The 12,689-nt window shown below is 43.9% G+C and overlaps 2 protein-coding genes across 2 annotated transcripts; both read left to right on the top strand.

Moving 5' to 3' along the window:
* The first annotated feature begins 549 nt into the window (after positions 1–549).
* On the top strand, positions 550–3,946 carry LOC108681089. The gene is made up of 4 exons (XM_018170074.2): positions 550–1,506; positions 1,636–1,823; positions 2,617–2,686; positions 3,164–3,946. Exons 1-4 carry the CDS (start codon positions 646–648, stop codon positions 3,944–3,946), a joined length of 1,902 nt encoding a protein of 633 aa, XP_018025563.1. The 5' UTR covers positions 550–645.
* Positions 3,947–7,547: 3,601 nt separating this feature from the next.
* LOC108681088 lies at positions 7,548–9,863 on the top strand (the record flags this gene model as incomplete). Its single annotated transcript, XM_018170073.2, is given in 4 exon segments — positions 7,548–8,375; positions 8,793–8,968; positions 9,213–9,288; positions 9,666–9,863. Coding segments are annotated over 4 exon segments (1,245 nt in total), but the record flags the coding sequence as incomplete, so codon positions are not given.
* Positions 9,864–12,689: the final 2,826 nt, after the last annotated feature.

The following is a 12,689-nucleotide window of genomic DNA, read 5'->3' as shown; positions in this document are numbered from 1 at the left end:
ACGCTGATTAATTAAGTAAAACGCTTAGGTAAACGCCGATGTAAACCCGCCAGTGCAGAGACGACTCAACAGTCAAGCACAAAGAGAACAGTGTCCACCAAGAAGAAAAATCATTTTCGAGAAGAAGCATAACTGTCACGAGAAATGCTGTCCGTCAATAAAAATGCTGTCCATTAAGAAAAAGTGTCCGTCAGTAAGTAAAATTCCTTCCAGAAGAAGTGTCTGTCAAGGTCAAGGATGTCCGTCAATAATTAAAGATGTTTGTCAAGGAAAAGAGTGCTCGATTGTATGCGTTATATTAAAAAGATTACAGGTATGTGCGCGACGAATTTTGAATAATAGAGCGATAAGTGTTCGACACTTGTAACGGAAATATGATAGTTCCAAATCAGGCACGAAGACACGCAGTTGTAGTAATCAGATATTATTCGGTTATACTGTATATCACACCGTCACACCGAATACATCGGGACTTTCTATTATCCAAATTTATCCAGTATTCTGATTATTGCGAAGAAGAAGTAAACTTCGTTTCATCATTGCACGACAACAAATTTTACATGCAGGACAGGGACACTAAATCCTCCGAAGCGCTAACTTGACTTTCATCTGTGCGTAAGAAAGTTTCTGTATTCGTTGGAAACAATGTCGGAGCGACAGCGGGACAGATCGTCGGTGCGGAAGCCAGCGAGTCGTGAGCAAGTGTTTCTAAAGCCAATGAGACCTCCCCCGTATCGTAGTATGAATGGCGGTTATCGCTCCGATCATTCTGTACGCAGTGGTCCTGCTCTCGACGGAGGCCGGCGCCGACGACACGATTCGTACTCTGATCAGTACTCCGCGGTCAGTTCAGATTGTGAGAGCAGCTGTATTTGCAGTGATTATGGAGATACCGATTACAGCGTTCATGATGGCGATGCGTATGAAATTCCAGTTCACTGGGGTTCTAGACCTAACTTTCCTAAGCAGGTGCTGCCCAATCCTATTTCTTGTAGACTGCGATACGAGCAAGAACATTACCACTACAACCGGAAGCAGCGGTTCACAACAAGAAATGTTGCATGTCAAGCGAGTCTTCCTCCATATGCTCCTGATGAATACCGTCTTTGGTCTTATTCGCCGAAAGAGCCTGGGTACGTTGACGGACGTAGAAGGGTTGATAAAATAATCTATCCACAAGTTGGACGCCGGAGTGTCCTTGAACAGGACGATCTATTCGGGCGCTTGAAGGTCGGTGAATCAAATGAGAAAAATTTAGATTCAACGCATTGTGGAAATCTCAGGAATCGTAATTTTCGGCATTTGATAACTCTGTCGGGGCATGATTACGACACTGGCAGCCTGAAGTCCACGGCACCTAATTTGAATGTGCCCAATGGAAATTCCGGGGCGATGAAAGCCAATATAGAGTCTTCCAGTGATTCAAAGAAGCGGTGGACGAAGTTCGACTTGGTGAAGTGTCGCTACTGTATGACTGCTGATCTCCCGTCTGGTCATGGCCTCTACGTGAGTACCACTTTCGATCATTGATAAATATTATTCCAAATGTATCTTGAAATGACTAGTAGGAGGCTAGGAGCAGCACATTGAATGCTAAGCTAGCCTAATTGTCAGCATGTTGGAATTTTTTTCCAGAATATGGACGGGGATGTGGTGTGTCCAGTTCTGAGCAAGTATCAGTGCCCGTTCTGCAACGCGACCGGTACTAAGGCTCACACCTTGAAGTACTGCCCGCAAAACCCCATCCTCAGGGGAGACATCAATAACATTAAAAAGCTGCCTAAAGGCGCAGCCCCGGACTACCATAGACTGGAAGCTTTCCGGTAAGTTCTTTCCTTCGTTTTTCGCCAAAATTAGAATTTATTTTAAATCCTTGTGGTTTCCTTCAGAGCTATGGTATGGAATTCTTACTTGGGCAAATACTCGTTGTCAGGAAGGGTTTTGAACATAGGATCGATGCAAATAAACAGCTTGGGAGCGGTCCAATGACAGACCATGCGCTGCATAAATTGCACAGGTGCGAGCTAACTAACGTGGTGTGCTCGCCAAGGCGCTTGTGTGTAGTGAAAGGAAGTAATCGTGTGTTGCTAATGAGTAATTTGGTCTAAAAATTGCTAGTTCGTAATTTCGTTGAGGGATTTGGATGTCTGAACTAGTGATAATAATGCAAGGTGGCTATAATGCTAAGAATTGAATGCATAGTTTCGATTAGCGAAGAACTTTTTTATAAGTCATCCATGTTGTGGAATAATCGTTACCACGTTACGAATGATAAACGCATGCCTTAAATAGTGAAATGAAGTAATTAATGACGATTAGTGTCGACTACATGCATATGTATGACGTCTTATTATATTTGCACAAGCTTCCGCGAAGACCAGAATTATTGCGCTAGTAATTGGGGAGGAATGGCTTCCAGCAATAACTATTATGGGGTTAAGTGGAAGCTAAAACAAGGAAAGGCCTATAATTCAGAGTTGGAATGAACGTTATGCTCGTGCTCATATTGATAGCTATACTAGTTAATAAGTGTAGAGTTCACAGATATTTTTTTTTCTTTGAAACCCATTAATTTAAGCTATGACTGGTACATTTAACTGTACACAATCTCGACAGATTGCGGCATCCGAAGACTCATTGTAAATTCTGCGAGGAGAAAGGCTTCCAGTGCGATCATCCCTTCAGGGTAAAATTTGGACAGATTAGTTGACTACTGCTATTATATCTAATGTTTCGCACTGAGAGAAAATTCGCTGTTGACGGTGAGGCCATAACAAGATAGTTAGTCAGTGCATCAAAGCTCTCTTGTATGGAATTGGTTTCATTTTCGATTTACTCAGGACGATTACAATCTGCAATAGCCTTCGAATTAAAAAAAACATCTTTTGGAATGGGGTTCTACTTGTAACGGAATTTTTGAGACAAGATTTTTTTCAAGCCTTAGAAGAGTTCCGGCAGTTGTAGTTAATGTTACTTGTTTCCCATCCTAGAGGAAAAATAGCGCGTTACCTTAATTCGAGGAGTTTAATCCTGATTGATACCCGCACGTGCATAGTTGACTCAAACTAAACGTCCATTTCACTCTTTTAAAACGCTCTACCATAATAAAGTTTTGTTAATTGAACCTAAAACATTTGGACTAATGACACTGAATCGTCAACAGGACCCAGATGGCGGGATAGCTTGCCCTGTGTTGTCCAGACAGGCCTGCCCGATCTGCGGGGCTACGGGCAGGCTAGCGCACACGTACCCTTACTGCCCGGTCTACAAGGACCGCATGCGGGGTACCCTAGACCCCCTTCTGGCAGACCTTATGAAGGAGAAGTTCACGCACACTCTAGGGGGAGACATAGAGCCTCTAGGAAACTCGGAACTGCCTCAAAATAAGCGACCAATACAGGCTTGTCCCGCTGAAGAAAAGTGCGAAAAGGTACCGAATTCGTCGGACGATTTGTTCTCTTCAGAAAATGGCAAAGTTTCGTCATCAGAAAATCCAGAGAAGCAAAGTGATGTCGACAAATGCGTTTTTAATAATAAAAACAAAGGAGACCAGATTTTCCCCTTGGAAAAAGAACAAGAATGCTTCCGTATTGACGAGAATAAAGTCCCGAGGTGTGAGCCATCGGAACCTGCCGGCCGAATCTCGCCAGATCTTAACAAAATTTTATTTGAATTGTGCGATAATTTATTTGAAGAAATTGCTCCTAATTCCACGTTGTGTGAATTGCTTGCAAGATTCGGCTCAAAATCTTCGGATACATATAACCTGAAGGAAGAAATTCAAAATGCCGAGTGTGGTCACTTTCCTGGAAGTTTGGACCAAATGCACGAGCTGTACTCTATTGTTCTGACAAACCCGGACGCAGTAAACGGCCTTGCTGAGAAACTCCGTCTCTGTGACGCTGATGATAATAATAACTGTGTCCAAAAACAGTGTATCGCTTAAGATTGAATTATATAACTACCGATCTTGTGCTACAGGAAATATTTTTGTCCGTAGACAAACACATGTGTAATAAAAATTTTATCGTGTCACGGCTGTCAATTTCCATACACAAATAACTGCATTACTGCTGCTGTAAGGGGAGCTGTTACGTAGCATTGTAATATAGTGATATCGATTTGAAATCTTCGGTACTATTTATACTGTCAGCAACCGTAAATTTTATCGCGGGATAGTGTTAAGAGAAATGGTGTCTGAATAGCAGGTCCTGGTTAAGGAATAAGATTACTGATCCAGATTTTAGAGATTCATTCAGACACAAGAAGCCCGCGATGGAAGAACGTGCAATTACAGCGTAATTATCTATAACCGATATCTTGTTTTCACTTTGATTCTGATGCGAATCGAAAGTGACCATTACCTCGAACACGTAGAAGTTAATAGACAGGATTTTTCTACATGCATTATTAATTTGGAAGGGTGAAGTTTCAACTCCTATTTGTTGTTCATTCTGTATCGGACTTCTGTCGATCACATTTATACATAATGGAATGTTTTTGCGGAAACTGGAATGGAGAGATGTATAATTATGCAAGTGCGCAGGTGTGGAGAGTTGTTTGTATCAGCGTAATTTTATTTATTTTTTCTTAAACGCGAAGATTAGTTTGCGACTGCGATGGATATTGGCATGAATACGGCCGAGCAATACAGAACATACTTCGAATCCGACTGTCATTACCATTGAATTCTAAAGTTCCAGGTTTGACATGACAAAAGATCCGCCAATCGCCGGGAGAAGCATTAGTACAGCTTATAGAACTCTCCAAACGTTACAAGATCATAATTAATTAAATTAATATTTAAACATCAGAAATATCCTCGAAGATGATTGTGTCCACGCAAGTTTCACTCTTCGCAAATAGACTTTAGAGAACTGTTCCTTGGCAAATAGTTCACTTAATAAATCAGCTTATGATTCTTGTATAGCTTAAAATTTTTGACAGGATCTGGCATTGGAAACCAATTGAAAAGAACGTGTCAACGTGAGCGTTAACAACCGTATGGTCATTTACCGGCGCTTACCGCTTAGCCTGCGCTGAGGTATAAGTTATATTTATTAATCGTGTAATTCCTCATTCCTTGATTAAGCAGCAATAGTCATCAAAAGTTGCACTCTTTCTAACAATGCCGACTTATCAAGACTGCCAATTAGTCCTCCGATAAGGCTTTTTCGAGTCATACAGTAACACGGCCCACGAAAGACTCAAAGGGGAACTTTGAAATTAGTCATGATCACTCGGCATGGTGAAAATAATACATAGGATATGTATGAGCCTAAGCGCTGCATTATTTTAAAAAATTATGGACACTTACACGTTATAAAGACCTAAAACAGGCCATGGGCCTATTTCTTCAACGCCGACACTTATATTCTATTCTATAACCCTTACCTTACCTGACCGCAGGCTCAGCGCCGGCAAATGCCCGCAACCGTTCACACTAATGCGTTTTTGTCCAACTGGTCGTTGGACTAAGGTTTATTTCGAAGCATAAAGCTCTTTGAATTTGTGGCGCTTTTGTTATCGAAACTTTTTTCAAAAGGTGTACAAATTTCAAGCACAGCAAGTGAATTTTGCGTGTAAAAGAGACCACGAAATAATCAATAAAGAAGACTCAGGAAGAATCAATGGGCATATTGACTACCGTGCCTTAATTTCATATACTCTTGTTTATTTGAAACGCTCATTGCAAGAGCTTGCTGATTTGAAACGCTCATTGCAAGAGCTTGCTGATTTGAAACGCTCATTGCAAGAGCTTGCTGATTTGAAACGCTCATTGCAAGAGCTTGCTGATATAAAACGCTTATTGCAAGCACTTGCTAATTTGAAACGCTTATTGCATACACTTGCTTATTTGAAACGATATTCAACTGCAGATGATAGAGTTTCTCAATAGTGCTTCCAGCTAGGCGTTGTGAGGAAGCCGTAGAAAGTTTTCTCGGCAGTTGCAAACCCATTCAAACTATTACCAATCACAGTAACCGACGACTTATGTTGAACATCTACGGCACGTCTTTGCCGGTGCCACTTGTGCTCTAGGAGGTTGGTAGCCACAAGAGTTACCTCTGATTTAGGTAATTTTACCTTTTACGTGTTGATGATGGTGGTAGTTACCCGTTTGGTGGTAATGGCACTTTTGAATTGTATGATTTAATGTTACTCAGGTATCGATGTAATTTCTTGGAATACAAATTGTATTGGACTCTCGCTCATGGAATGTACCATACTGTGAGCTCTAGGTGAACTAATCGCATTTAAAAGCCCATGGAATGGTCATTTGGCTCATGCCGAATTGTATTTTTCAAGAGTTTAAGACGAAACCATTGAATTCTTTGTTCTGCGACGTTTATGATTTACGGAGGGTCGAATTGGCGCACATGTGATGGGTGACCAACTTCAAGACAATAATCTTGAAAATGGAGGGTTAATCTTTTCATTGTGACATTTTCTTACCCAGACTACGAGTAGAGTGCAGATGTAGGCCTATCGGGGTCATAATGACACGCATGAAGTGAAAGTACGGAGCTATTTGGATAGTCTCTTCTTAGTTTTGAATACTAATTCACAAGTTGGTTTTTATTAACGTTTGACTGTTAACCGTTTGCCTTGTAACTCGATCCCTGCAACTGTTACAGTAATCGGGTGGTCTGACCCAAGAAACGAATTTCAGTTAGGCGGCGTGTCGGTATATACTTTTGAAGTGACTGGCACGATGTCCAAATAACGACTTTTTTCCAACTTGTGGGTGATCTTGACTCCCTTAAGACAAGCAAAAAAGGCGTTTCAGGGCGACGTGTCCCAGAGTGTCCCAAAGTTGGGAAAATGGAGGTAATTTCCCCACGTGTTGCATGCCATTTCTCATGACTTTTTGCTCCAAGCGTGGCCCATTGCAGCATTCGCTCAAGGTCCTGGGCCTATACTTTCAAAAGAAAAGTTGAGAGATCGTAAGTTCACCAGCCAATCATTGACGGCCTTTTAAGCCAAATCCACCAATCATAGACAAGAAAATAAAGCGTAAGTACTTACGTTCACTTAGCGAGTTTTGAAAGTATGGCCCCTGCTGGCCGTCAAAGTTCAGGTATATTTACGGGATGGGAATGGATGCTTGGGGAATCAAGTGCTCTGGTACGTCACTGCAATTTTCCTTTGCAGATAATTTCACGCAAGTTAGTCAGAAGTTCGCACAGGAAAATTATGGCGAGACACGATAGTGTCCACGAATGTTCTTGTTGCCTCTGTAAACTGCTGCTGAGGCGTACAGGCATTTATGTTAGCAATGACTGCCACCAAATGAGCATTTTATGGACTGATACAGAAACTGGTTTTCAAGCCTATATCAGCAATGAGAATGCAAGACGTGTGAGCAGGACATCAGACAGGTCTCCGAGCAGAGCTACTGGTAGCAGGACATCAGACAGGTCTCCGAGTAGAGGTGCTGGTAGCAGGACGGCAGACAGGTCACCGAGCAGAGCTGCTGGTGGCAGGACGGCAGACAGGTCTCCGAGCAGAGCTGCTGGTGGCAGGACGGCAGACAGGTCTCGGCAGACAGGTCTCCTAGCAGAGGTGCTTGTGGCAGGATGGCAGACGGGTCTCCTAGCAGAGGTGCTTGTGGGAGGACGGCAGGCAGGTCCCCGAGCAGATCTACTGGCAATAGAACTATCAACAGACCTTCCAAGTTATCCGATGACCAGCAAACTGACCAGGCTGATCGACCTCGCTCCAAAGAGGTCAACGGAAGGCACCGTAGACCTTGTAGTAGATGCAACGGAAGGACCAGCAAGGCCAAGGCAAGGAATTCTGACCACCAATACTTGGATGATGGAGGCAGACATGTGAACCATCGAAAGGGAAGCAAGCGAAATCGAAGATCGCGCGAGCATCGCCACGAAAGTATTAACGGATACGACATTCGCACCTCTGGTATGAGAGCAAGATCAAGTAGATCTCTGTCCTATGACCATAATTTCAGTCGGGATAGTCGTGAAGAATACCTTGAACAACGTCCACGGTCGAGTCGACGAAAAAGTCGTGACGAATACCCTGAACGACGTCCAAGGGAGCGTCGACGGAAAAGTCGTGAAGAAAACCTAGAACGACGTCCAAGGGAGAGTGGACGAAAAAGTCGTGTCCGTACCGCGTCCACAACAAACCAATACCGAACCCGTCGCACTGCAGAACAATCTCTATCATCGCAACAACCTCTATCATCGCAACAACCTCTACCATCGCAACAACCTCTACCACCTACCACTCGTCACGGGCGCAACATGCCTGAGGTGGTCCCCCCAACCAGCACCCAGAACCCCAGCAGATGCAGCGGCGTGTGCAGGTACTGCGTCAGCACGTCCTACGACCCGCACCATCCATTCTCGGTGGGTATTATCGTAAATGCTCTTATATTAAAGAATATTATCCATTAATTGACCAGAATGTTTTTACAGATTTTTCAGGTTTTATTGCCTGCTTACATATAGACAAATTTAGAGAGCGGTCGCGAGCGCGTTGAAGTCTAACACGACTCTAGTACAGTGTTTAACAATGAGTATTAAGCTACGCGTCAATAGGTTTTCTTATTTTGAAATTCTATTAGTTCTGCACGACAAAATATTATATGCTAGTTACTTTTTAAACAAAGTCGTGTGTTAAAAAATCCGAGCTTTAGAAACGCTTAATCTGCTTCACCATTTTACATTGAACACGTATTGGTGTACACGTGCCTCTCTTCATTACCGTCATCCAGAAAGTTACCTAGAGTTTAGTTATGTTAACCTATGGTTTGTCCTGTGCAGGCAAATGACAGGATAGTGTGCCCAACTTTGCGGCGGTATATCTGTTTGCTGTGCCGGGAGAAGGGCAAACATTCCTTCAAATATTGCCCCTACAACGTGGTCACCCATGGCAACCCGCGGGCCGTCCACATGCCCCCGGGGCCTGCGAGCCGAGAACACGTCGAGGATGTGCTCAGGTGAGTCGGGGACACACGCCGCAAGTGGCTGACCTTGTTTTCAATTTTCCTTAATATTTATTCGGGACGTAGCAGTCTCAGGCCACGATGGATCGCCGCTACTGATGTAGAGTGTGAATATTGTTGGAACTTTCTTTTAATAATAATAGCCATCGCCGCCACTGATGTCTCGAAATATTTGTTGATCTGTGTGTGAATATTTTTGGAACTTTATTTTGATAAAAAATAGCCATTTTCATGCCAGGACAATGAGCCGCGAAATGCCGGACGTATGCCGGTATTGCTTGAAGCGCGAGTTGGACTACTGGCACAAGACAACGGTGAGGCTTGTCCCCTAACGTTCTATAGTATAGACTGTATAGTATAGTAGTATAGTATCTTCGGCATTAAATAAATAGGCCTGGATAGGCCTGTCGCCGATTCTTGTACTTTTCTTGACTAGACTGGCCTTACGGACGGTAGAACAAGTTCTCATGACAACGTTATAAATTGCGAAATCCACCAAAAATTAGTGACTTTGGTGTGATGTTATTAAAACCCTTTATATGCTCGGGTCTTCGTTGATTTATTTCAATTGCTGCAGAATAAAATTTTCTGATTTTCTGCAATGTCTACTCGCATTGACCTTTCTGAATCAGTTTCAATCTGGAAAAGCCAAGAACATATTAATGAAATATTCGATTTGTATTTTCTACAGGAAAATGGTAAAACCTTGTGTCCGGAGCTCCGAAAGCTGACATGCCCATATTGTAAGGCAACAGCAGACTTCGCTCACACCATCGCCTACTGTCCGCAGCGTAATGGTCGGCAAACTATAGTGGTAATTCCTGAAGACGTCATTTCTGCAACTGCACTAGGTACAGAAACTGACTCTAATGATGCCAACTCTGAACTATGCCAACTCACAACAACTCGCATCCACAAACTTGAATGATGCCAACTCACATCAACGCGGATCCACAAACTTGAATAATGCCAACTCACATCAACGCGGATCCACAAACTTGAATGATGCCAACTCACAACAACTCGCATCCACAAACTTGAATGATGCCAACTCACAACAATGCGGATTCACAAACTTGAATGATGCCAACTCACAACAACTCGTATCCACAAACATATTGCAGGGAACGCCCATGCCCCAGCAGTTGAGTGCATACCATGACCAAGCTGTTCAGTCCTACTCTTTTCTAACCATGCAGCAACATTTTCAGGCTCAACCTTCGGCATTGCACCATTATTTCACCATTAGCCCCCTCTGTCTAGTGCAGATGCAGGCTTATCCGGAAAACAATCCCTCGTTCGGAACTGCAGTGGTTCCCAGTTCTCACCAGGAAACGCATCAAGGGCTTGTACTAGTGAACGGAAATGAACGTTTTAATAATGCTTACCAAAATCATGAATCGAATTATTTTAACGATCGTTTAACTGAGGTTTACACTGGACAAAGTTACTTTTATAATGCTCAAGGTTCAGTGTACCCACAAAACGTTGTAGAATCTAATTATGCACATAAACTACCAATTGTTGGAAAACGAGTCGAATGTACGGCTTCAGATTTCGATAAATTGCAAGGTGAGGGGACAGCTCATCAGGCAGCCAAAGTTCTTGGTGGGGAGGTGGAAGCAGACGAGTTAAATCGAACAGCAGCGAGACCAGTTCAGGTAGCTGAAAACAAGTATGGTGAAGCAATGGCATGGGCTCAACGGGGATCTGGAGCAGAGAATGGTGTTGGGGTGACCGCGTCATGGGCTCTAGAGGCTGGTGAAGAGTTTGATGAAAAAGTGTCGACGAGATCTTTTCATACCGCGGGAGAAGAGCCATTTCAAGCGACGGCTAAGACGCCGGCTGTTCAAGCCCTGGAAGTAAAGCCAGATAATGTGGCAAATGTGACGCCGGTTCAGCAGACCTCTGAGAGAGATGCTAAGGTTTCAGGTCCTTTGATAGACTTCCCGTATTTAGAAAAGGAAGCCCTCCCAACGTCTGCACCATACAGCGAGGTTGTTATGGGAGAGCCCACCAACGAAGCAAGCTTTTTCAATGCCGACGAAACTCCCATGTCAGGTTCTGGATTAGAATTCAACGAAGCAGGCGCAAGTTCTACTTTCTTGGACCTCTCCTTTGGTAGCAACATTGACGAAATGACTTTCGACGACTGTACATCGTGAGCAGCGTTACTTTGGGCTTTCGGCAACTCTAAATCGTAGACACCTTCACTGAAGGTAATTTTTAATGTAATCACAACGACAATATTCGACATTACACGTTTTTTCCACCCCAAGTATCAGAGTTTTAGATGATTATTTGACGCTTTGGGCAAAATAAAGTACAATAGTGCGTGCTGTATGGCTCAAGTTGGCCCGGCCTCTCGAATTTTCCGGCCTTTGTATTTAATTAAATTTAGACATTTGGGAGCTTCGTCGTGTGGCAAAACTAAGGATTCCAGTGGCTCTGAATCGTACATGTCTGGATGCCGGCCTACTAAAAGTAACTTAAATGATAGATTATTTTATAAACATTTTATAAATACGAATGATAGTCTATACTGATTTTATTGTTTGACCGTCTGAACATGTATTAAATAAACGAATATTGTGGCTCTTCTTAAACCATTCGGATTTTCATATGTAGGGTAATGTAGGGTAATACGGAGACGCAAAATTTTGAATATAAATTCAACCTGGAGCATTGAAGCTATGAAAGCACTTTGAAAAAAATATGATTATTAAATAACGTAAATACGACTGTGCATAACTCGAGATTGTGAAGAGTAAGTCTCGACTGTACGCGAATAATGAGGAAAGGTTTCTTGAGGTGTGATGACCTGCCAGGGACGACTTAAATACTTCTTCAGGAAGGTTGGAGGTGGAAGAGGACGCATTGGCCGTGGAGTTTAACAGGATTCCCTTTATATTTAGATTTTAGGTCCTTCTTAACGTTTAATTTCGATAAACTTCAGTTAAAGAAACTACGTGATGGTCACGTTCATGCAGGGCCCCCTTTTAAAAACCTCCAAAGCTCATTTAATGGCGGACACTTCGTTCCCTTGGGGCATTGTACCGTAAGTATTTTTTGTCTCTAAAACTTGCACGAGTGCTGCTCGCAATCAGAAAGGAAACAGACGCTCGTGGGCAGCACGAACATTTGCCGCGCCATGCGAGGTGCAGGCAGCCGCAGCAGACGACTCTGGGGCCACGTACGAACGCCGGCGACGCGGTGAGGCGCAAACGGCAGACGATCGCGACCACAGGCGCCGGCGAGGCGCAAACGGCAGACGATCGCGACCACAGGCGCCGACGAGGCGCAAACAGCAGACGACTGCGACCACAGGCGCCGGCGAGGCGCAAACAGCAGACGACCGCGACCACAGGCGCCGACGGGGCGCAAACAGCAGACGACCGCGACCACAGGCGCCGGCGAGGCGTAAACAGCAGACGACCGCGACCACAGGCGCCGGCGAGGGGCAAACAGCAGACGACCGCGACCACAGGCGCCGGCGAGGCGCAAACAGCAGACGACTGCGGTCACGAGCGCCGACGGGAAAGACTCTGTAGTAACGCGGCCTTAGAACCTGTAGGGGGGAGCAGTTAGCATGATAACATGCAACCGTTAGCATGATAACATGCAACCGTTAGCATGATAACATGCAACCGTTAGCATGATAACATGCAACCGTTAGCATGATAACATGCAACCGTTAGCATGATAACATGCAACC

Source organism: Hyalella azteca, unplaced genomic scaffold (genome assembly GCF_000764305.2).
Source record: "Hyalella azteca isolate HAZT.00-mixed unplaced genomic scaffold, Hazt_2.0.2 contig7970, whole genome shotgun sequence".
Classification (NCBI taxonomy): domain Eukaryota; kingdom Metazoa; phylum Arthropoda; class Malacostraca; order Amphipoda; family Hyalellidae; genus Hyalella; species Hyalella azteca.
This window is presented reverse-complemented; position numbering and strand designations above follow the sequence as displayed.